The sequence below is a fragment of the Phacochoerus africanus genome, chromosome 1, assembly GCF_016906955.1.
Source record: "Phacochoerus africanus isolate WHEZ1 chromosome 1, ROS_Pafr_v1, whole genome shotgun sequence".
NCBI classification, from domain to species: domain Eukaryota; kingdom Metazoa; phylum Chordata; class Mammalia; order Artiodactyla; family Suidae; genus Phacochoerus; species Phacochoerus africanus.
In genome coordinates, this window is record NC_062544.1 from 198,071,431 (window position 1) to 198,096,159 (window position 24,729).

Sequence of the window (24,729 nt, forward strand, 5' to 3'; positions counted from 1 at the left end):
TAATCACTTTTTAAAAACAATATTTATGTATAATAAAGATGTAAATGGTATAGAAAGGTAAAGAATAGTAGAAGTTTTTATCTAAACTTAGGCATTGTGAGTTTCTCTCAATAGAGCCCAACTGTCAGTAATTTCTTGTGTGTTCTTGCAGACGCTTAAGGCCAAACAAGCACTTATCTATCTCTAATGTTGCATACATCTATAGATATTGATAATGATATCTATAGGTATCTAGGGGCAACATTAAAAATATTTAGCACAGGGATTTCCCGTTGTGGATCAGCAGTAACGAACTCCACTAGTATCCACGAGGATGTGGGTTCTATCCCTGGCATCGCTCAGTAGGTCAAGTATCTGGTGTTGCTGAGAGCTGTAGTATAGGTAGCAGACACGCTCATATCCTGTGTTGCTGTGGCTGTGGTGTAGGCTGGCAGCTGCAGCTCTGATTTGACCCCTAGCCTGGGTACCTCCATGTGTCAAAGGTGTGGTCCTAAAAAGAAAAAAAAAAATTTAGCACAGGTACAACCACCTGGAAGGAAGGCCCATGGTGTACTGGAAAGATGTGCCAGAGCACCTTGCGCATTCTTAGCCTCGCATGTGTGCCTTGCTTTTACACACTGATTTGTGCTAGGCTTTTTCATCCAGGAATATGATTTGGAGATTGTTCTCTCTCTCTCTCTTTTTTTTTGCTTTTTAGGGCCACACCTTCAGCATATCAAAGTTCCCAGGCTAGGGGTCGAATTGGAGCTACAACTGCTGGCCACAGCCACAGCCAGCCATAGCCACTCCAGATTTGAGCCACATCTGTGACCTACATCACAGCTCATGGCAACACCAGATCCTTAACCCACTGATCAAGGCCAGGGCTCAAACCTGCATCCTCATGGATACTAGTCGGGTTTGTTACTGCTGAGCCACAACGGGAACTCCCAGAAAGCTTCATTCTTTCAATGGTACTGTATTTTAACCCCTACCTATAGATGGATTTTTAGGCTGTTCCTAGTCTTTTGTTACTATAAACAATGTTCCAACAAATCTCCTTATACAGTATAAATTTATCTGTAGCATAAATGTCTAGATGAAGAATTGCTGGGGAAAACAAAATATGCATATTAAATTAAGGTTGGTATTGTTAAATTTCCTTCCAATGAGGTTCACTGCTTTTATTCCCAACAACAATGAATATGAGGGCCTATTTCCCAAACGTGGTCCAACTCAATATATCTGTGTCAGTCTGAAGAATGAAAAAGGGTGTCTTGATTTAATCTGCATTTAATTTAAAAATATTTAAAATTTTAAGTTTTGAATGCTTCCGAATCAAGTTTTTCTCTGTTATTAGACAAACTTCATCCATGAAACTTAAACAGGCACAGATACTACTAGAAGGTGAGGGTAGCAATGGTGTTGAATTTTTTGCTTTTGTGTCTCTGCTTCTCCTATTCCATCAGATAGCATTGTGAGTTACATAGACAGGTGATGTGCTTGACCCTTGCTTGAGGTATGGAAATTTAAAAGAGCAGGGCAAGAAAGAGCTCATCCATCTATCTCACATGAAATTCCAGGTATCATCCTTTACTGATCGAACCCGCAGCACAGCTGTAATCAGAGCCACAGCAGTGACAACTCCATATCCTTAACCCTCTGAGCCACGAGAAAACTCCCAGAAATCAGTGTTTTGATTCACTATTTCTCTGTTAACTGGCACTTATCACTGGTACTCTGTTCTTTAGGTTGGGTGTAGTTAGAGAACCTCAATGGAATTGAATCTTGTTTTAAGAATTTTTGGGAGAAAATGAGAACATGCTCTGTTTGCAGATTATTCACCCCCCCCCCCCCCACATAACCCCACTTATTTTTTATTTTGAGGAACTGGACTTGCAAGGCAGGGAAGATTTATGTCTGCACATAAGATCCCAAATCAGTAAGTTGAATGATTGACACCAAATCTCGCGGAAGACGTCTGAAAGATAGAGAAAAATGTAAAATTTCCGTGCCCCCGAAAATAATCTTGACACTTCCTGCCCCATACGTTAATAACAATCAGTATTACTGATAAAACATACATCTGTCCTTACTGGATCCTATTTTATTCTCTTTTAGTGAGTTTTAGATGTTAAAAAAAGTGTGGAACAAGCCTTAGTGAAATTAACACCGAAATGCAAAACACAAATTTAGATTTGGGCCCAACTTGGGTTCCTGATCTGCACCTCGAGTGCACTCAGGAGTAGTCCCCGCTGTTATCTTCGACTGTTTTTAAAAGCTAGCGGTTTTTCAAACCTCAAACCCTGCTCTTTGTGTTGGCTGCTTCGGAGATGTCCCTTTGCAACCTAGCGATTTAGAATAGAAAACACTGCGGTTGTGCCTGCCTCACGTCCGGCTCACGACTCCCGAGTCTGCCCGCCGGGGCTCGCCCTCCACCCCCGCCGCCTAGCGCGGCCACTGCTCGAGGCCCCTCTCCAGCGCCCCCTCCCCGCGCGCTGCGGCTGGCGCTCCCGAACGCCCCGCCTGACGCTGCAGCTGGGCCGGCGATTCGCCATTGGATTAAAAATAGCAGCGTCCCCTTGGCCAGCCCGCCCCAGGCCCCGGGTGCCCGCTCCCGCCCCGCGGCCCGCTCTCCCTGCCCACCCCGGCTCGGCTCCCGTCGCCCGCGCAGCCCGCCGCAGCCGCGGGCAGACCCAACGCTCCAGCTCGGCTCAGCTCCGCTCCGGTGCGCGCCGCGGCCATGCAGCGCCGGGGCGCCCTGTTCGGCATGCCGGGCGGCAGCAGCAGCAGGAAGATGGCTGCAGGAGACATCGGCGAGCTGCTGGTGCCCCACATGCCCACGATCCGCGTGCCCAGGTCCGGGGACCGGGTCTACAAAAACGAGTGCGCATTCTCCTACGACTCTCCCGTAAGTGAGGCTCGGCGGCGCCGGCGGCGCCTAGGGGGAGGGTGGCGGTGCAGGCGGCCTGGGGCAACAGCGAGCAGCCGAACTCTCCTGCACGTGAAGCTGGGGGGAGAAGATGCGCAGTGGCAGCCGGGGACCTCCTCCTCTGGGCGGCAGAGTTGGCCCAGAGGCACGGCGGTTCTGCAAACACTTAGTGTCTACTAGGTGCTGCGCACTGCATTCCCAAGGCTCCTCAGCCGAAGTCTGGGCGCCTGGGAAGGTTTGCTTCTCCAACCTTAGGCTGACAGGGCCCGGATTCGTAGCAGCCTGACGCAAGCCCCGCCGACGTTTGAAACGTAGATCGAATCGAAGAGTTCCCTGATCATAAGTGTACGCTGCAGATGGTTTGCGTCCTCTTTGGTGGGAGAACGAAGGGCTGGTAGGTGGACCGGACTGATTCCCTCCGAACGAATGCAGCCCTTCTTTTTCTGGGACCGTTTGCTTTGCCCAGGGATTCCCACTCCTGGACAATTATGATTTCCTCTCTGAGCGTTTCTCCCTCCACTTGAAATTTCTCCCCACTCCTTTTCTTTCCGTCAGAATGTCAGAAGACACCTTTGGGTGCTTCCACTTGGGCAGCAAAATAGGGGTCTGCTGCATTATTACGGTTTCCTTAAGCCTGTCCCCTTCCTCTGAACGAATTAGTTTGACTGAAATGCACTAGTATAAATTATTAAAAGTTCAATCGCGAGTCGTGACCTCAGAGACTGGAGTGGGGAGTGAAGACGCATCACCGCCTTCCACCCAGGGCGGTTGGTGGTGTTTTTCACTAGGTTGCATGTGTATGTGTGAAAAGGAAAAGGAGGGTGAATGTCCCTTTCAGGAGTCAAAATGGGCATCAAAGTGACTCAGCTGTCTGGCGTTTATCATGTCTTTTTGAGGACCAGGTTATTTTTATCCACCCACTTTAGAGCTCATGTGTCACCCGGCAGATCTAAATGCAAACAGGAGGTGCACGGATTGGAAGGACTGAGACAGGTTTCACAACAATAGTCTAACACATTTTACTCATGTTTTGTATTGTCGGATGAAAAGAAAAAACCCAATAGTGGCAAAATATTCCAAAGTATTCATTATTATTTTGTGAGTTGATTTTTCTGATTTCACAGCTTTTTTGTTTTGTATACATTGGAGTCCCAGAGTTAGTATCCTCTCTGTGACATTTAATTTTTTTATGCCAATTCCAGATCATTTTGGGGATAAAAAAATCTCACTTATTTGTTCTTCACTTTTTTTTTCTTTCAAAAAAGTCTGTGTAGAGTGGAATAAAATGGTTAATTTCATTTAATAAAAATAAATTTAATATTTCACATATTGTGATCACACTGCTTAATGTGACTGTCAACAGAGTCATTCAGTCCTGTTATCCACAAAGTATTTGAAAATGCCATTTTCAGATTTTATGTCCAGTGTTGGGCAGGTTCCTACTAATAGCTTCTGACGGTGGAGAGGGATAACCCTAACAAACTTAAGCTATTAGTAGAATGTGAACTCCAGAAAGAAAGTGGATAAGGTACATTAGGATAGCACAATGTCTGAAGTGGGTAAGACTGCTTTTTTTCTATGTTTGATCTGGGTTACTCTTAAAATGCTTCTTACAAACTTTGTTAATGAAAGTCTTTTTCACTGTATATAGTGTATGGCAGGTGTAGGGAAAAAATCTGATTATTTTAATTTACTTCCACAAATAGTTATTGGGAGCTTACTGCATGCCAAACGTTCTAGAAGCATCTTGTCCAGTGTAAACTGATGATTTCATTCACAGTAGTTCCTTGGGGGAAAACTGGGCTTATTTACAAGGCTGATGAATCAGTGTATTTCTTTATCTGTGTTTCAAGGGAGGAAGAGAAAGGTTTTATAACAAGTTATATTAAAGCACAGTGCATGATAATTTGAGACCTTTCTCAATGGTACTTACCTAACACTTCATCATGAATCTCGTAAGTGTTCTTGAGCACGTACTATGTGCCAACTCATACATGCATGGCTGTAAGAACAAAATCTATTGGTGACAAACAGCAGAGACTTTAATCCATCAGTGCCATAGGACTGTGGTAGAGAAAAGGGCAAAGCCATTTGAGTGGAGAAAATAGTCATGCTTGCCTTGAATACTTTTGAAAATGGTCATAGATAAAGATGGATAGAAATAAATAGAAGACCAGCATTTTATGCCAGGTAAATCACATGCACAAACACGTAAAGGGTGAATATTTTTTTTATTTGCTTGTGATGTATTTGGAAGAAAAAGACTGATTTCACAAGCAATGAGGTCAGAACCAAGTAGAGAGAAGATGGGGGACTTGAATACCTGCGTATAGGATCTTGATTTCATACAATCAGTTATGGAGAGCTACTGTGAGTAATGTGATTTGAAGTGGTGCTAGAGGAGTTGCTTTCATGGCTCAGTGGTTAATGAAACTGATTAGGATCCATGAGGATGTGGGTTTGATCTATAGCTTTGCTCAATGGGGTAAGGATCCGGCGTTGCAGTGAGCTGTGTTGTAGGTCACAGATGCTGCTTGGATCCTGAGTTGCTGTGGCTGTGGCATAGGCTGGCAGCTGTAGCTCCGATTTGAGCCCTGGCCTGGGACCCTCCATATGCCTTGGGTGCGGCCCTAAAAAGCAAAAAATAAAATAAAATAAAATAAAATAAAGTGGTGCTAGAGCAAGACTGAATTGATACTTTTTTTTTTCTTAACCACAGCTTACAGCAATGGCTTGACCCTTAACCCACTGAATGGGGCCAGGGCTCAAATTCGCATCCTTATGGATGCTAGTTGGGTTCATAACTGGCTGAGCCACAATGGTAATGCCCTCTTTTATCTATTTAATTGGTACTTTTAAAACATCTATTAGGCGCAAAGCTGTACCAAACATTAGGTAGGAGAGGATCTGGGCCACTCTGGTGCTATGTATGCCCCCTCCCCACCTTCTGAGTGTGGGGAGCATATCTTATACCTGGTCTCAGCTGGGGTCACCCAAAGACCAAGGCAAGGGCTTTGGCACAGGCTGTTTTTGGAAAGGTATCCCAGGGGACAGAAGTGGAAGGACAGTCAAGGGAATCATGACAGAGGGAAGGTAGGGAAGCCGATCCAGAGGTGAGTTATTGAGCTGATACCATGCTCCGCTGCCGGTGTTCAACTGGCCAGGAAGTCGGTGCATGCCAGCACCATCCACCTGGGACACTGGCTCCAGTGGTCTGCTTGTCAAGGGTGTTTCAAGGCTGAAACACTCTGACTCTTTCAGGTTTGTATTTGTGTGGGGGAGCCTGAGCAGGCTTGACGGCAGCCACATCTGCTATGGCAGGCAGCTGCACCCACCTCAAAGGTGGCCTGAGAGGATGTAAGACCAGCATAAGCAGTGCCCCCTACATGTTTTCTTCCCTTCCAGCAGCTGCACAGTTTTGTAAAGAGGAGCTCTTCCCCCTCTTCTCTAAAGCGCTGAGATTTCTAGGTGATGTTGAGATATTGCTTAATGATGTTGGTTCTCCTCCTTCCTGGGAGTCTTTGCAAAACTCTGGTGGACAGAGTTTGGTAGTTGTTGGTTTGGATATCCATCAGGAAAGGCTTTGAGACCCTCTCCTTGTAGGAAAATTTCATATTAGACCCAGTACATTCTTCTGTGATGGTGTGATTTATAATCAGGAATATGTATTCCGTCTTCATCCCTATTCCTAGTACAGAGCTCCTAAAACTCTTGGATTTCCTAAGTGATAAGAGCCCTGAAGGTGTCTTTTGTTATTCTTAACAACATCCTTACCACCACACTTGAGTTTATGTTAGGGGATTTTGGAAAGCTCCTAAGGATGGGCTGGTTGCCAGGGGAACCAACCAAGGGATTAGAAGGTAGGAACTTTCAGCCTTCCCTCACCTCCTGGGAGGGGAGAGGAACTGATGATCGACATAATCAATAGTGGCCAATGATTTAGTTGTTCTTGCCTATCTAATGAAGACAACAAAAAAACCCCTGAGCTATAGAGTTTGGAGGGTGCTGGAAGGGCATGGGAACTCCACTTCCCTTTCCCCATGCCTTGCTTTGCATATCTCTTCTGATCGTTCATTGGTATCCTTTTAAGTAATTAATATATATTTTTTGGCTGTACCCAGGGATCGAATGTGTGCCACAGCAGTGGCCTGAGCCATTGCAGTGACAACACCAGATCCTTAACCCACTGGGCCACAAGAGAACTCCCATTGGTATCCTTTAACATTCTTTGTATTAAACTGGTAATTTAATTAGTAAGTAAATTGTTCTCCTGAGTTCTGTAGGCCACTCTAGCCAATTAAGTGAACCTGAGGAGGGAGTCTGGGGACCTATGATTTATAGTCAGTCCTTCAGAAGCACAGGTGACACCCTGGACTTAGGATTGGTGTCTAAAGTAGGGGGATGGGAGATCCAGTCTTGTGGGACTGAGCCCTTAACCCATGGAATCTGATGGTAACTCCAGGTAGATAGTGTCAGAATTGAATTAAAGTGTGGGATACTCGATGTCTACAGGGATCGGAGAATTGCTTCCTGTGGGAACCCCTCCCCTCCATGTTTGGTGACTAGAAGTGAAGTAGAAGAGAAACATGAGAAACATAGAAGTGCAATTCTGTGTTCCCGTCCTTCCTTTTATGAGGTCTGTCTTCCTTCCTTCCTTTCTTTTCTTCTGTTTTTGGCTTCCCGGTGGCATATAGAGCTCCGGGGTCAGGGATCAGATCCCAGCCATAGTTGTGACCTAAGCTGCAGCTACGGCAATGCTGGATCTTTAACCCACTGTGCCGGGCCAGGGATAGGATCCCTATCCCAGGGGTCCCAAGATGCTGGTGATCCCATTGCACCACAGCAGGATCTCCCTTCTTTCTACAAGTTTTTATGGATCTGCCTGGTCTTACCTCAGATACAGCTAATAATGACAACCAACTTTTTTTGGTCTTTTTTATTTTTTAGGGCTGCACCCGTGAGGTTCCCAGGCTAGGAGTTGAATTGGAGCTGTAGTTGCTGCCCTATACTACAGCCACAGCATCATGGGATTCGAGCCAGGTCTGTGACCTATACCACAGCTCACAGCAACGCCGGATCCTTAACCCACTGAGTGAGGCCAGGGATTGAACCTGCATGTTCATGGATACTAGTTAGATTTGTTTCTGCTGAGCCATGATGGGAACTCCCATGACAGCTAATATTTGAGCAGAACAGTGGTTCTCAAAGTGTGCTTCCTAGACCAGCAGCACCAGCGTGTCCTGGGAACCTGTTAGAAATGCAGATCTTGGGTCCCAACCCAGACCCACTGAGACAGGTACTCTGGGGATGGGGTCAAGCAATCCACATACGAATAAGTATTCCAGGTGATTCTGATGCATGCCAAAGTTTGCGAGCCAGTGATAGGACACTTACTAGGTACCAGGAATCATTCTAAACATACAGTTATTCATGTATTAACTCATGTAATCCTCTTGACAACCTTATGCTGTATATTATTATCATTTTACAGATAAGGAAACTGAAGCACAAAAGTCACACAAATAATAAGTGGTGGAGCTGAGATGTGAATCCAGGCTATCTAGCTGTAGAATCTCTGCTTTTTGTTCTTTATACCACTTTAACCATGTTAATTATACAATTCAGTGCCATAAATACATTCACATTATTCTGCAAACCATCACCACCATCCATCTCCAGAACTTTTTTTTATCATCCCAAACTGAAACTCTATACCCATAAAGCAATAACTTCCCATTCCACCCCCATCCCCCCCACCTCTGGTAACCACTTTTCTGTTTTGTCTCTATGAATTTGCCTATTCTAGGTACCTCATATAAATGGGATCACAAGAGTATTTTGTGATCTGGTTTATTTGATTGATTCTTTTGTGTCTGGTTTATTTCACTTATTATGTCTTCAGGGTTCATCCATGTTGTAGCATGTATCAAAATTTCCTTCCTTTTTTTAAGATCAAATAATATTCTATGGTTTGTATAGACCACATTTTGTTTATCTGTTTTGTTCATCTGGCAATGGACATTTGGGTTGTTTCCACCTTTTGGCTGTCATGAAATAAAGCTGCTGTGATCGGTGGTGTACACATATCTGCTTGAGTCCCTGTAGAATCTGTGCTTTTTACTGTTATGCTGTGAATGATGCCTTCTGGGCAATGAGACTGGCTATTATGATGCTTTCTTGCTTCCCTGGGGAAAAAATAATTTAATTTAAGATCTATGTGGAAAAATCCTCCTCCTAATGGATAAACACATATGTGATAGTAAAGCAAAATTTAGGAACTTACATATTTTTAAAAAATTTTTTGTCTTTTCGTCTTTTTAGGGCCACACCCGAGGCATAAGGAGGTTCCTGGGCTAGGGGTCCAATCAGAGCTACAGCTGCTGGCCTGCGCTACAGCCACAGCAACACCAGATCCGAGCCGCATCTGCGACCTACACCACAGCTCATGGCAACACCAGATCCTTAACCCACTGAGCCAGGCCAGGGATTGAACCCGAAACGTCGTGGTTCCTAGTCAGATTCGTTTCTGCTGCTCCACTCCTTTTTTTTTCCCTCTTTGAAGATGTGAACTTTAAGTCTTAATTGGTTTCACACATCAAAAGTTCCCTTCCAAAACCAAATAACTAAAAAGTTGTTTTACGGCAACAATTTTCAAGCTTTTTGACTCCTTTATACTCTTAAATGTTTTTGAGGACCCCAAAGAGCGTTTGTGTGGTTTCTATCTATTGATATTTACCATATTAGAAATTAAGACAGAAAAACTTAACTTCCATTCTATTAACTATTAGAATGATGATGTCATCTGATGTTATGTAGACTCTGAAAAATGCCACTGTATGCTCATGAGAGAATGAGTGAAAAGGGTAAATCCATTCACCGTGAAAATAGTTTTGACTTCCCAGATCACATGAAGGGTCTTGGGGCACCACAGGGTTCCCAGGGCCTACTTTGAAAACCAAAGTTCTAGAGTTTAGGCCAGAAAAGTACGACTGGTTACTCAAGTGACATAACCCCATATTCACTGTGGTTTTTGTGGGTTCACATTTTCACATTTGTGGTGATTGAATAATTTAAGGGTAATCTTAGCTCAACCATAATGTCATATTTGACATGTATGGGCTTTTTTTTTTTTTTTTCTTTTTTGTCTTTTTAGGGCTGCGCCTGTGGCATATGGAGGTTCCCAGGCTAGGGGTCAAATTGGAGCTGTAGCCACTGGCCTACGCCAGAGCCACAGCAACCCCAGATCCGAGCCATGTCTGCGACCTACACCACAGCTCATGGTAATGCCAGATCCTTAACCCACTGAGCAAGGCCAGGGACTGAACCTTCGTCCTCATGGATACTAATCAGATTTGTTTCCACTGAGCCACGATGGGAACTCCATTGACATGTTTGTTCTTTTTAAAACAAATTAAAGTTTGGGGAATTTGACTTCTTTTGAAAAAAATTACAGCTACTTGGGCTGGGAATTATTGGCTCTTTCAGAGATGAGAATTCATTCTGTTGACTGTAAGCTTTCCTGTAGGGTGATTTGGTTGGACTATTTCTTTGGAGAACTTTATGTTTTAGCATCCTGATTTTTTTCCTTTGACCTCTGGTTAGGAAACTTCTGCTATCTCTGGGCTGGAAACTGAAGACCTATCTGCCAGGACTCAGGGAGCTGAGCAGAAGAGGATAAAGGTGGTCTTAGCATCTGAATACTGAATACCAGCTGGATATTGTCTTTTTTTGGCTACCCCTTGGCTCATGGAGCTCCTGGGCCAGGGTTCAGATCTCAGCTGTAGTTGCAGCCCAGGCTGCAGCAATGCCGGATCCTTTAACCCACTGTGCCAGGCCCCAGGGATCTAACCTCTGTCCTGGAGCTGCAGAGACACTGCTGATCCCTTTGCAGCACAGCAGGAACTCCTATTCTCTGTTCTTAACCCTAGCCCTGTTTTGGAAACCTTCTCCCATGTTGCGGGAGCTGGGAATCTGGACACTGTACTCGCCAGAATCTTTTGATGGCAGGTTTCTGGTTTTGATTTTGCCAGAGCAGTTTCAAAGGCAAAGGGAGAAGCCACCATTGCTATGACACATGTCACATGGCAGATGTGAGATCTTCTTATCAGCTTCTGAGTGTCCTTCTGGGATTCAAAGCCACCTCAGTCATGGGGAAGCTGGGATCCTTTGTGCAGTTTCTTGTGATGCTTGTGCATCCTGATTTCCTGAACTTGAGTGGTTTCTCTGCCCTTGGCTCTCACAGCTTTTCCCAGGATGTTATAAGCCTCTAATTCCCTGTAATAAATCCCTTCCTGCCTGCAATACCTAGAATAGTTTGTATTTTCTGACCAATTCTGGACTGATACAAATATGTTATGTATATGTGTCTAAGTCTCTGTGTGTGATGGTACCCCTGTCCTTAACTGAGCCCATTCTCCCACGAACCTGAGTTTTTTTGTTTTTATGTGTTTTAGAGAATAAATCAGTAGTTTGCTGGTATAGGAGGGACCACTTGGCATGGAGGAGGGATCTGGGGCTCTCAGTGCTACCTACACAGATTTTTCAACCTTTGCTCCTTATTTTAGCTCCTTTTTCACCCCAATTTCAGTAACCTGGAACTGCAGCTTGTGGAGTCTTTTGGAAATTCTGGGGTATAAATCACCTTGGATCTTGGCTTTCCCTCTTGCAGGCCTAGGATTCAGCTTTGTCAGTTCTTCTTAGTCTTTTTAGCACAAATGCATCTTTAGTTCATTTTCCAGATTTTGTGGTTATCGTTTTTAAAAACTCTCTTCAGCATTCTTTTCTTTGAGTTTCAGAATGGAGTGAAATTGATGCATGTGTGTAATCAGCCCTAGGTACCCTGGAGTCCTACTTTTCCAATCTAATAATCAAAAAGTCATTTGCTGTCTCTTTTTGGCAGCAATTAATTACCTTTAAAGTTGAGGCATTTTTAAAGTTTTGGAATGTAAGAGATGATGCCGATTCTGTCAGGGAGCCTTTTTGGGAAATTTTGTGTTCCGGAAAAACGTGGACATCTGTGCAACTCCGGATGCTCTTTTTATTCCCCTGTACCCTTCTTCCTGTGGACTGGAGCTCAGTTCAAGGTGCTGTCATTCATTTCATGCCCCAGGCTGGGAGGTGTATAGTGTCATCCACTCTACCTCCTTCTCCCACTCTCTCTATTCATTTATTTACTCATTTATTTTAATTTTAATTTTTGGCCATGTCCATGGTATGTAGAAGTTCCTGGGCCAGGGATTGAAGCTTCACTACAGCAGTAACAACACTGGATCCTTCACCTGCTGTGCTGAAACACTGGGTCTCTCTTTTTAAACAGTTGTGTAAGTACACACAACATAAAATTTATCATTTTAAACATGTGAAATATACACTTCTGTGGTATTATGTACATTCCCATTGTTATTCAGCCATCACTATCATCCATCTCCGGAATTTTTTTCATCTTGCAAAACAGAAACTCTGTTCCAATTAAACAGTAATTCCCCATTCCTTCTTCTTCCCAGTCCCTGGCAATCACCATTCTACCTTCTGTCTCTATGAATTTGACCGTTCTCAGTACCTTATGTAAATGAGATCACATAGTATTTATCCTTTTGTGACTATCTTATTTCACTTACCATGGCTTTTTTTTTGGCCGCATTCTTGACATATGGAAGTTTCTGGGCCAGGGGTTGAATCCGAACTGCAGCTGAGACCTATGCCACAGCTACAGCAACACCAGATTCTTTAATACATGTTTTTTTTTTTTGTTTGTTTGTTTGTTTTGTCTTTTGTCTTTTTAGGGTGTACCTGTGGGATATGGAGGTTCCCAGGCTAGGGGTCGAATTGGAGCTTTAGCCGTTGGCCTACATCACAGTCACAGCAACGTCAGATCTGGCTGCGTCTTCGACCTACAGCTCACGGCAACACCAGATCCTTAACCCACTGATCGAGGCTAGGGATTAAACCCGCGTCCTCAGGGATCCTAGTTGGGTTCTTTAACCGTTGACGGGACAGGAACTCCCAACACCAGATTCTTAACCTACTGTGCTATGGAGGGAACTCCTCACTTACCATGTTTGCAAAATCCATCCATGTCATAGCATGTGTCAGAATTTCCTTTCCTTTGAAAGCTGAGTAATATTCCACTGTATGTATACATCACCATTCATCTGTCAGTGCACACTTGGGTGGCTCCCACCTTTTAGCTGTTTGAGTAATGCTGCTGTGAACATGGGTGTGCCCCCTTCTCTTTTATATCACCTACCATTAGGGACCAGGTTCCGACTTGGCCTCCTCTCTCCTCCCCCGCCCGGACTCCTGTAGAAGCCTCTTAACTGACCACCTTCCATCGGTCATGTTGCACTGTCAGTTTTCTCTAAAACAAGAGTCTTAGCACATCATTTCCCTGCCTTGAAATTTTCAACACCATTCAGTCTTGTCTAACATAGTAAACAAGCCAATGTACTGTGTTGATCCAAGCTTCCTTGCCAGTGTTGTCCCTTAGCACCTGCCCACTGCCCACATTCCCTTTGGCCCTAAGGACTCTGTGTTCCTCAGATGCCCCATGCTTTCATCCCCTGTTGGCCTGTGCTCTTCCCTTGACCTGGAGTGCCTTCTCTCGACCCCTCACCCCTGGGAACACCCGACCAATCCCGCAAAACCAGCTCAGGTATTCTCTTGGGGTCTTCTCCACACCCCCGCAAGCTGGTTTAGAGATTTATTTTCCCCTGCTTTCAAAGCACTTTGTACATCTCTATCATGGTTGGAATATTGACTGTTGAAGACACATAGATTAGCTGAGGTCTTAGAGAATTAAAGGGAGAATAGTACAGGACCAAAAACTGTGCTAGTTTTGTGAACCCTGTGCTAGCAATGCTGTATCTTTTCTGTTTTTCTCTTTATTAAAAAAATTACGGACATATGTTTTGGATTAAAAAATGTTATTAGGAGTTTCCATTGTGGTTCAGCAGTAACGAACCTGACTAGTATCCATGAGGATGTGGGTTTGATCCTTGACCTTGCTCAGTGGGTTAAGGATCTGGTGTTGCTGTGAGCTGTGGTGTAGGTTGCAGATGTGGCCCAGATCTGGCAGTGCTGTAGCTGTGGTGTAGGCCTGCAGCTGCAGCTCTGATTCATCCCTTAGGCTGGAACTTCCATATGCTGTGGGTGTGGCCCTAAAAAGAAAAAAAAAATTTATTAAACATAACCAGTACCATGTTTTTATTTTTTCATATTGTCTGGGAAGTTGTAGGCATGTTCCTTGAAGGGCTAGGGAGAAGTGTCTTGAGTACTTGCTGAGTGTTTCATGTATTATGATTCTAGATGCCTTAGGATCTCGGTGGAAGTGATCACATATGGTGCCCTCAGGGACGACAAGAGAGCTGGTCTCTGTGGATGTTGCCCAGGTCTTGGTGCTGCCACTCAGGTGACCAGCCCAGGACTCTCCTTGTCCTCATGTACAGGGAAGATGTGAACGAGAACACCTATTTTTAGAGCTGGAATATCAGGACAAGGCAATCATGACAAGAATTTAATGAATCTGAACACGCCTCCAGGCTAGAGATTGTTGCTTGAGGTGCAGAAGAGTATGCACTTCCTGTGATAAGATTAAAAATAAAACATTTCGTTTTGTGTTAATTAGCAAGTACTAATACTTATTTAGAGCCTACTATGCCCCCTGGACTGTGCTAGGTGCTATAGGGGGTAGGGAGGTGTGAGTTTTAGGAGATAAACAGAGGACCACAGGGAAGAAGAGTTTGATGTGGCTCTTTCTGTCGTAGTGGCATGTGAGCACCAATTCTGAGTGTCTATAATGAGTCAGATACTGTACCAGGTACGTCTGTGTACATCATTGCATTTAATTACAATAGTAACTGGTTTATAAATTATAATCACTATTGTTGCCCTGTTTTACAGAAGAAGAACCTGAGAGCCAGGGAGGTTAGGTAGCTTGTTCAAAGACTCATATGTGGCAGAGATGGGATGTAAGCTCTGATATGTCATGAGGTTAGACCTTGAAGTACTTATAGGGTATTAAGTTTTGAACACTGTGAATGGCACTTGTGAATGGCACTCGTGATGTGTGAATGGAGATTTCAGGCACAGGAACAGTCAGTAAAATCTGGAAGAGTTACTAGCCCTGGATAACCAGATGGGCTCTGAAGAGGTGGCATTTTGGAGGGGGATAGACAAGGGCATGGAGGTGGAACCAAGCTCGGCTTATGTGTGAGAGCCCTTACTGGCTTATGGAAGAGAGGATATTACTGGAGAGACTGGGAAGCAAGGCTGAGACCTCGGTGGGTTATGAAAGAGATTGTCTTGATGAGGTTAGACTGGCTGGGCCAGTTAAGAGCGAGGGGGCAGCGTGAGGTGGTGGTTATTTGGTGTGGCTATTCTGGAAGTGGAATGGGGAGTAGGTTGGGAGGTGGGGAGACCCTGAGTAGGAATTCAATTAGGAGTCTCCTGTGATGTTGGAGGGGCCGCTTTCATGAGGGTGATGGCAGTGGGGATAGAGATGGTGAGATGGCGGGACTGAATTTGGTGAAAGATACAGCCCAGCTTAGTGACAGAATATGCAGTGGGTTGAAGGTGTGGGAGAAGTTAAAGGTGACTTCACGGCTGGTGCCCTGGGAGATGAAGTGAATCAAAGACTTAGATGAGGAAGCTGAGATGGTCAAGTGCAAATGGGCTAGTACTGTGTGCCCATGGGGAAAGTTGGGGACTGGCATGGTACTCAGAGGTCAGGGTTCAGTTATAGATCCTGGCAGTCCCAGGGATTTTTTTTTTTCTTTTTAGGGCTGCACCTGCAGCCTATCGGGGTTCCCAGGCTAGGGGTCGAATCAGAGCTGTAGCTGCTGGCCCATGCCACAGCCACAGCAGCTCGGTATCCGAGCCTCATCTGCGACCAACACCACAGCTCAGGGCAAAGCCGGATCCCTTGCCAACTGAGTGAGGCCAGGGATGGAACCCGCAACCTCATGGTTACTAGTCAGATTCATTTCTGCTGAGCCACAATGGGAACTCCAGTCCCAGGGTTTAGAGACCCTGGAGTTATGAATAGCCTTTCCTTTGGAAGGCCCCCAGGGCCCCACTTTGCCCTCCAGGTTGTGGAGGAAGAAGCCACTGACACAGGCCTCTTGCCTTCCCACTGATGGGCCCACGTTCTGGAGAAATTCAGACAGGAGCCTGGAGCAGTATTTCTATATTGAGGCTTTGGAAGGAGCCTCAGTCAGTGTGGGCTGTCTCTGTAGACCCCCAACCAGCAGAGTGCAACCACTGATATATCCAGTTTAGTGGCTGAGTGAGGGGTGCATGCACTGTAGAAGCTGTCAAACCCTGTAGCTGTGGCAATAGCCCGTCACAGTGGGCCTTGCCACTGATGTCAGCCTGGAACGGCCACCTCCAAGGCCTCCAGCTGTCCTTTCGAGTTTGGGGAGTGGAGCTGATAGGGCCTGCTCCAGCTTCTCCCCTCCCTTGCAGGAAAGCCTGGCAGAGCACCCAGCCCAGGGTACTAGCTCGAGTTGAGTGGCTCTCCTTTGTCTACTCCTTCTGCTCTCTTAGAATGCAACAACCTTGGAAAAAAGAAGAAGCTACTCTTTCCCCCAAACTCCCATGATGGTGTGTGCTTGCTGACAGCCACCCACCTAGCTCCTGCCACCACAATGACATGGGCTTCTCAGTGGTACCTGGTAGCATGTGGGGGCCAGACCACCCCCCTTCTTCCTACTTAATAGCAACAGGACTTCAGCAAATGCCCTGATTTTACTGAATTTTTCTGAGCCTTGGCTTTCCCTTCTGCCTTACAGGGTTGTTGTAACCACAGCTGCCCAGTGAATGTACTTATTGCTGTCCATCTCTTTAGTGGGATGTAGTGGAGGGACCCCTCTGAGAAGAAGGTGAAATGGGATTTATAGGGTCTTGGGGTTGTCTTAGGGGAACATCCTATACTAGGTCATTCTTTGTGAGGCTCTGCTTTTTGTGAAAGCCTCGGACAGGAGTGTTTGCTGTCTCATGCAGTGGTGGGTGATAGAATGCTCTGTTTAGGGCTCTTATTCATACACAAAATCAGCTCATACCCATGGTCTGGAAACCTAATCTCTGTGTTTAATGTAGTTATCAGGGGAAGTGCATCCTTCAAGCCATCTCTTTTTAAAGATAGGTAAAAATAGTAAGAAAAGATTTTTATCTTTGGCAGGATGGTTTCACATTGTTTTTTAGTTGTAAGCTGGGAATTACTTAGATGGACTATAGCTTCAGTATAGCATGGCTGAAGATGCTCACCTCAGTGTCTTCATCCTCTGGTTATTTTTATTGTGTCCATTTGTCCTGTGAGCATTGTAGCAGCTGCTCCTCCTCAGGTCCTGCCCAAACCCTTCCCAGCTGTTCAGGTGACAGCATCCTCATTGCTCTGAATACCCAGAGCAAGTATTCAGGTTTATACTTAGAACAAAAGTTAATAAATGATGCCTCAATGGAACAATAAATTTGTAGTGTGTCACAGCCTAGCTGCTTGGATTGTGCTTTTAGCCTTTTGGGGCCAGGCTGTGCAGCTCTATGGTGTAGGAATCCTCTGCAGAGAGAACATCAGAGTTGGAGCAAACTGGAAGAATCATTACTGCATTTACTTTTCTAATTTTTCTTAACACTTCACAGCCACAAGCATGATTTATCAATGTTTAGCAGAGAGGCCTATACTCTTTTGGGATAATATGCATTTGTTTTTATTTTCTGTTTAGCTGATACAGGCAGTTTTATTTCTGTGGATTTGCTGTTGAAACCAAGGTTTTGGATTTTGCAAATTTTGTGTTCTGGTAGTTCTGTTCTACTGGTGAGCTGTTTGAGTCTTTCCTCGCTATGCAGCCTATTTTTTTGATAGTGCTTTTTCTCTATCATGTTTCTCCTTTCTGTGGGTTGCGTGCTTGCCAGGCTTCATCTAGGACTTTGTTTTACTTTCTTTCTTTTTCTTTTTTTTTGGGGGGTGGGGGGCATACCTGTGGCATGCAGAAGTTCCCAGGCCAGAGGCTGAACCTAAGCCACAGTAGTGACAACACCAGATCTTTAATCACCCGGCCACTAGAGAACTCCTTGTTGTACTTTCTTATTGCACCTTTGTGTCCTATCTGCATGTACTTACTTTTTGTATTTTAAAACTCTTGTCTGTTTTTTTTGCTCTAGAAGCCAGATTTGGTACTGGGGAATATGTGCTCTGGTCATTGGAATAATATGTAACATTGCTATGGAAGTACAGGGAGGCTGAATTAATAGGCAGATGGTTGCTTGATGAAAGCAAGAGTTGAGCAGAGAGAGGTGGGTAGTCTTAGGAAATAAAGAGTCAAAACATTTGGGAGTTGACCTTGATTCTGACCTTTTCCACACACTCTCACACCTCTTCTGTCTTCTGTGCTTCTGGACTCTATCCTAAAGTTATATCCTGAATTCACCCCAGTTTCCCAATCTCTGCCACGAGCTCCCATGACTGCCTCTCCCAGGCTAAGCCACCATCTTGCCTTGTTTAGACAGGACTGTCTAAAAGAACTTTCTAGGGTGATGGACTGCTTGTATCTGTGCTGTCCTGTATGGTAACCCACTAGCTACACATGACTATTGATTTAGCACTTGAAATGTGACCAGTATGATCAAGAAACTGAATTTTTCATTTGAATTTGAATTTTTAAATTTTAATTTGGATTTTTAATTGAACCTAATTTAAATTAATTTAGATTGATATATTCACTTGTGGCTAGTGGCTACTGTATTGCACAGCGTGTGTCTAGACCATACAGTAGCCATGTAACCATGTATTCTGTGGATCCTCTCCTCATAATTCTCTCTTCATAGCCAGAGTGATCTTTCAAAATGTAGATGAGACTGGGAACACCCAGTGGTTTTGCATCCTGCACTTCTCTGGCCTCTGCAGTCCTCTCCTCTTTCTCCCCTCCTCCAGCTCCCTGAGTTTCTTTCTGTTCTTTGAGGACACAGCCAAGCTTTTCCTGGAGGAGTAGCCTTTTTTCTTCCAGAGAGAGTGCTCTTCCCACTTGCTTGCCTGGTCCCTCATCCTGAGGTCTTGCCCTCCTAGAGAGCCCCCCATCCCTACCCCAGCATGCTGTATCAAAACCCCAACTCTCCTGTCCCCACCCCCAGGCTCTACTATTACTCTTATCTCTGCCGGAAATGATCTTTTATGTCTCTTTCTATTTATTTTCCATCCCTCCATGCTAGGTTGCAAATGTTATCAGGACACTGAGCTTGCTTGTCTCTCTCTCTCTGCTGAATAAACTCCTCCTGCCCCACATCCTCCACTCCTGCCCCCACTTCTCTTGTAGAGGGAGAAGACTCACAGCCTCATCTTCTCTCATAGCTTCTTTTCCAGACTCTGCACAGACCATCCCCTTCTGTTAACTTGGATGACATCCAGCTGGGGTACGGTGTCCTTGAGTAGTTTCATTTTTCTTGTTGTAGTCACATTCTTGTCTGCCTCCCTAATCACCTCTCTTTACTTGTGTGTTCTCACATTTCCTTAGATACTCATTTCAAGATAATCTCAGTTATTTTAAACCACAGTTTTACTTTGAGTAGTAAGAATATCCAGCCCTTCTAAAGCTGAGAAGATACAAAAGCCTAAGCAAATCTTGCTTAGAGAAAAGGAAACATTTTGAACTGCCTGTTCTATCCACTTACCTTTTTCAATGCTAAAATATATACAGTTAAGAAAACTATTATTGGAGTTCCTGCTGTGGTGCAGTGGGTTAAGGATCTGGCACTATCTCTGCGGCTGTGTAGGTTCAGTCCCTGGCCCAGTGCAGTGGGTTAAGTAAGGATCCAGTGTTGTTGCCGCTGTGGCATTGGTCACAGTTGTGGCTTGGATTCCGTCCCTGGCCCGGGAACTTCCATACGCTGGGAGTGTGGCTGAAAAAGAAAAAAAAAAAAAAAAAGAAAGAAAACTGTTATTTTTATTATTAAAAAGTGAATCCATGGAGTTCTTGTTATGGCTCAGTGGTATGAACCCGACAGTTATCCATGAGGATGGGGGTTTGATCCCTGGCCCCACTCTGTAGATTGCAGACGAGGCTTAGATCCTGCATTGTTGTGGCTGTAGTGTAGGCTGGCAGCTGCAGCTCCAATTCAACCTCTAGCCTGGGAACTTCCATATGCCGGCATAATGAAGGCATGTTATAGACAAATAATACAAGAAAACAAAACACACCAAATTTCTGATTCCTAATGAACTACTCAGACTTAAAAAATGCTTTCTTCAAATAATCAGATTTCTTAAAAAAAAAAAAGTGAATCCATGTTCCTGAAGAAAAATTAGAAAATACAAAAACTATGTGAAGAAAAAAAAAATCCCACATTATCTCCCCATGCTGATTTGACACTTGTGCATGTATAAGTTGTGTATATTATATCATAATCCACTTTTTGGTACTTGCTTTCTTCACTCAAAAATACCATGTACAGGAGTTCGTGCTGTTGGTACAGCAGGTTAAAAATCTGGCATTGTCTCTGTGGTGAAGCAGGTTTGACCCTGCTTCCAATGTTGCTGTGGCGTAGTCTCAGCTGTGGCTAAGATTCCATCCCTGGCCCAGGAACATCCGTATATCGCAAGTGTGGCCATAAAAAAACAACCAACCAACAAACACGTACAGGTTTTCCTATCAGTAAATATGCATCCTGAGTCAACATTAAATGGCTAAAGAGTGTTAACCCTTTATGGATATACCATAATCTCCTATATAAATAACCTGAGTATGCAGGTTATTTCTTTTCACTATTATAATCAGTTAATTTAGTTCATTTCTTTTCTCTCCTTTTTTTTTTTTAACATCCTAGAAAATACTGCATTCTTGTCCATTTTATTTCCCTTGTGCACAAGTGTGTGAGTCAGAGTCTTCCCTGGTGTTGGTATGTAATTTGTCCTGGACATGGATTTGTTGTGACTCCATCTACCTACATCATGTTTCTCTTTGAGGCAATGACCGCTTGTTTTCCACGCTGTTCTATAGTTATAAAAACAGGGGTTATGCGGGATGCTGTTTTCTGATTGTTTGGCTCACACATGCTCCCTCTCCCTTCCTGTCCTCCAGCGGAGGTTGGTCTCCAAGAACACACTGTCGTAAACAAAGTTCTCTGAACACCTACTGATTGACAGAGTGGTGTATTTTTATTTAAAATGACTGTTCACTTGCTCCTCTGAAACATGTTGTAACCTTGACCTTTATATTTGCTACTGTTTTAATATTTGTTTAAATGGCAGGCATTGTAAAACGAGGTGACTTCATCCTTGCTATTACTTCTTAATAGTATGAAGGGTCCTACAACATAAAGTAATACATGGATGGCTTTGTAGCTCTAGTATCTGTATTGAAATACATTGAAAAGTGGGCTTTTTTTAAAAATTACTTTTTATTTTTTGGCTGCTCCCGAGATGTATGGGAGTTCCTGGGCCAGGGATAGACCCCTTGCCACCTGAGCTGCTGTAGTGACAACCCTGGGTCCCTAATGTGCTGTCCCACAAGAGAAATTCTAAAGAGTGGGTTTAAGCAGTGCTGGCTGCTCCTCTCTCTTGGGTTTAATCGCAGGGTGGAAGAAATTGTCAGAGGGCATTGTTTTAGAGCCTTGGAAAAGCCCTGGTGGTATTTCTTGACTTCTTGGTAATTTCAGGTTTCTGGATCAAGTCTTGCATCTTGGTCAAGTTTCTGTTCAGTGCTTCATGTAAATGATAATTAGAGTCTTATTTACCTAAGAGCATGCAGAGAAGTGCACGTTGGCCATACAGGGCTGGGTGGCCTCTGGAGCTAGAGAGGGTCCATGGTGTGATTGGGGTGAGGTAGGACAGGGGATGTGGAGATGGCCCCGCTGTCCTGAAGAACTGTGTGAGGCTGGCTTCTCCAGAAGGCAGGAGAGCTGGGACAGTGCAGGTCTGGTGTCCATGCTGCTAAGAATGACTTTCGCCAAACAAACTTGAAAAGCCAGTATTCCTGATGATGCCTCAGGCTGTTTCTCTATGCCCTGCCATAGGGTTTTCTTTTGATGATCCACATTGTTTGGGTTCTCCAAAGACTTGAAATGGAGCCTATGCTTCGAAATATTTTAAATCCAATTTGGAAGAGCCCTGAAGGCCTATTTGAGAGAGAGACTAAACTGAGTAACTGAATGACAAATAACTACGCAAAACTTGCCATTCTTTCTGTAAATGTTTGTTCAGTCCTGCTCTGAACTGCTCAGGTACTGTTTTTGCAATTCAGTAATGAACGTGATAAAGCTTTCCTGCCCTCAGGGAGCAAATGAATGCTTCTGAATGTGGTGGTCCTAAGTGAAGGAGACATGGGTTTCTCACAGATGCAGACTTTGATGAATAAGATGCTCACAGTTGTGAAATGAAAGTGAATTTGGGGTTAAGGACTGTCATCTCGGGGGGATGAGCATGGGGATGTGGGAATTGGTCACGGGCAGGGTGGACAGGTGTATGGGTGTGGGCCCTGGGGCCTGGGGAGCATCTGCAGAGGTGTAGGTGGAAACATGTGTAGTTGGTTTTGACGTGGGCTGCTCTGAAGGCTTGAGGACTAGCCTGGTGTCCCCGAAGGTCCTTGAAGAGATGCTTTCCTGACAGTGAGACACTCAGAACTGGGCAGTTCAGCCAGCTCTCTAGACCAGGGCTACTTGCAGTGTGATCAGCTGACTGGTGCCAAGAGATAAGTACAAACGTGGAGAGTAAGCGTTTAGAAATTTCCGTAGCAGTTTGACATTGCTGCCCCATCCAAGGGCATGAGCAGTGACTTAGTTTGTCTGAACAAGATACTGACCCATCAGGTTCTGTGGTGCTTACATGCACAAGTTCACACCTGGCTGGAGCCATGAGCAGCCACATGCAGTGGGACCACCGGACCATGTATCTTCCCTTAATGAATAGAAGCCAGTCCCCCTGCCCCCCCGCCCCCTGCAAAACAAGGAGTTCCCGTTATGGCTCAGTGGAAACAAACCTGACTAACATCCATGAGGATGCAGGTTTGATCCCTGGTCTCGCTCAGTTGGTTAATGATCCGGCAGTGCCGTGAGCTGTAGTATAGGTTGTAGACATGGCTCAGATCTGGCGTTGCTGTTGCTGTGGTTGTCGTGTAGGCTGGTGGCTATAGCGGGGATTCGACTCATAGCGGGAACCTCCATGTGCTGTGGGTTGTGGCCCTAAAAAGACAAAAAACAAAAACAAAACCAAAAAAACCCATAAAACAAAAACCAACCTAGCCTTCAGGACAGTAGTTTGGGAAACACCATGTTAGCCCAAGCATGAAGCTGAGGGCCCTCAAGTCAAGAACTTAAATAAATAGAAGACCATTGATCTGTTCCAGTTTCAGTTCAGGTTTTTGTTTGGATACAACAACCCTTCCTCTCTTCCTTTTCCTTCTCATCAGCTGGTGTTCTCTTTCCTTGAACATTATTTTTCTATGTACATTGTACACAATTCTATACATATTTTCAATACACTTTACACAAAGTTCATAACTTTGTCATTTTAAATTGTGTTACAGTATTTTGCTGCGTGTACATATCACAGGTTCTTACTTCCTCTATTTGGAGCCATTGCTTTTTCCTATTATTAATAGTTCATCTGTGAATATTTTTGTACAAATTAGGGTTTATTTTTTTCTTTCTTACTGTTAGGTTCCTGAAGTCATACCTGAAGAAGAAATATTGTATCAAAGTTCACGATTTTATTATTCTCTAGAATGAAGGAACCAATTTATATTGTGAGAACAGACATATAGGTTTATCTCTGTAGCTTTAGACTGGGTAATTTTAAGACTTTTTGTTAGTTTTGTAGGCATATTATTGCCTTGAGATTGTTTTAATGTGCTTACTGCAGGAGAGAGTGAAGATAGGATGGTTTGATTTTTCTTTATTTTAAAATTTATGTTATTTATTTATTTTGGCCACTCCTGTGGCATGTGAAAGTTCCTGGGCCAGGGATTTTACCTGAGCCATAACAGCGACAATGCCGGATCCTTAACCACTAGGCCACCAGGGAACTCCCTTAAATTTTTTTTTTAATTTTAATTTTTTTCTAAAGACATATCACACAAAATCTTAAGACAAAGGACACTGGACATTAAGAAAGAGGTGGTCCACCCTAGTCTTTACAGATGAGATCCTAGTTTCTGCAATTTTAGCATAGTGCTCATACAAGAAAGGCCAACCTCATTTCTTGGCTGCACTATTGGCCACATGAAGGCAAGTGTTTGAGAGCACTATGTAAGGTAGTGATCTCAGTGGGGGTGTGTGGGCAGTGAGAGGATAAGTTTGAGGGTTTGAAAACTCTTGAGTCAATTAGCTTAGCTCTGATCCCAGGCTATAAACCGTCCTCTGTGCTTCCTTCACGAAGGAATTTGGGGGAGGTTTGTCATCACTGACTTGTCATGATTAGTGAGAGAAGGTGTTCAGAGCACAGGGCATGGAATATTGATCTTGTATGTGAAAGAAAGTGTCATATAGGACCAATGTTTAGACATTAATGAGGCAAGAGGGAGGAAAGTGTAGATCATTAGACTGGGGTGTTAGTTGTATATGGGGTAATTTTTAAAGGGTTTTCTGTCTCGGAGTTCCCATCGTGGCTCATTGGAAATGAATCTATTAGCCACGAAGATGCAGGTTCGATCCCTGGCCTCGCTCAGTGGGTTAAGGATCCGGCGTTGCCAAGAGCTGTGGTGTAGGTCGAAGACACAGCTTGGATTCTGCACTGCTGTGGCTGTGACATAGGCTGGCAGCTGTAGCTCAATTCCACCCCTAGCCTGGAAACCGCCATATGCCACAGGTGTGGCCCTGAAAGACAAAAGACAAAAAAA

At 44.3% G+C, this 24,729-nt stretch overlaps 1 protein-coding gene and 1 non-coding gene across 2 annotated transcripts in view; one reads left to right on the forward strand and one right to left on the reverse strand.

The window, feature by feature from the left end:
* Positions 1-2,556: 2,556 nt before the first annotated feature.
* USP13 (ubiquitin specific peptidase 13) overlaps positions 2,557-24,729 on the forward strand; it is a 125,719-nt gene continuing 103,546 nt past the window's right edge. The window contains exon 1 of the mRNA XM_047787022.1: positions 2,557-2,890. Within this exon, the coding sequence (XP_047642978.1) occupies positions 2,723-2,890 (168 nt within the window). The 5' untranslated portion in view covers positions 2,557-2,722. The remainder of the gene's footprint in view (positions 2,891-24,729) is intronic.
* On the reverse strand, positions 23,958-24,079 carry LOC125114558 (small nucleolar RNA SNORA81). Its single transcript, XR_007131848.1, has one exon. It is a non-coding gene; the product is annotated as a small nucleolar RNA SNORA81 (small nucleolar RNA).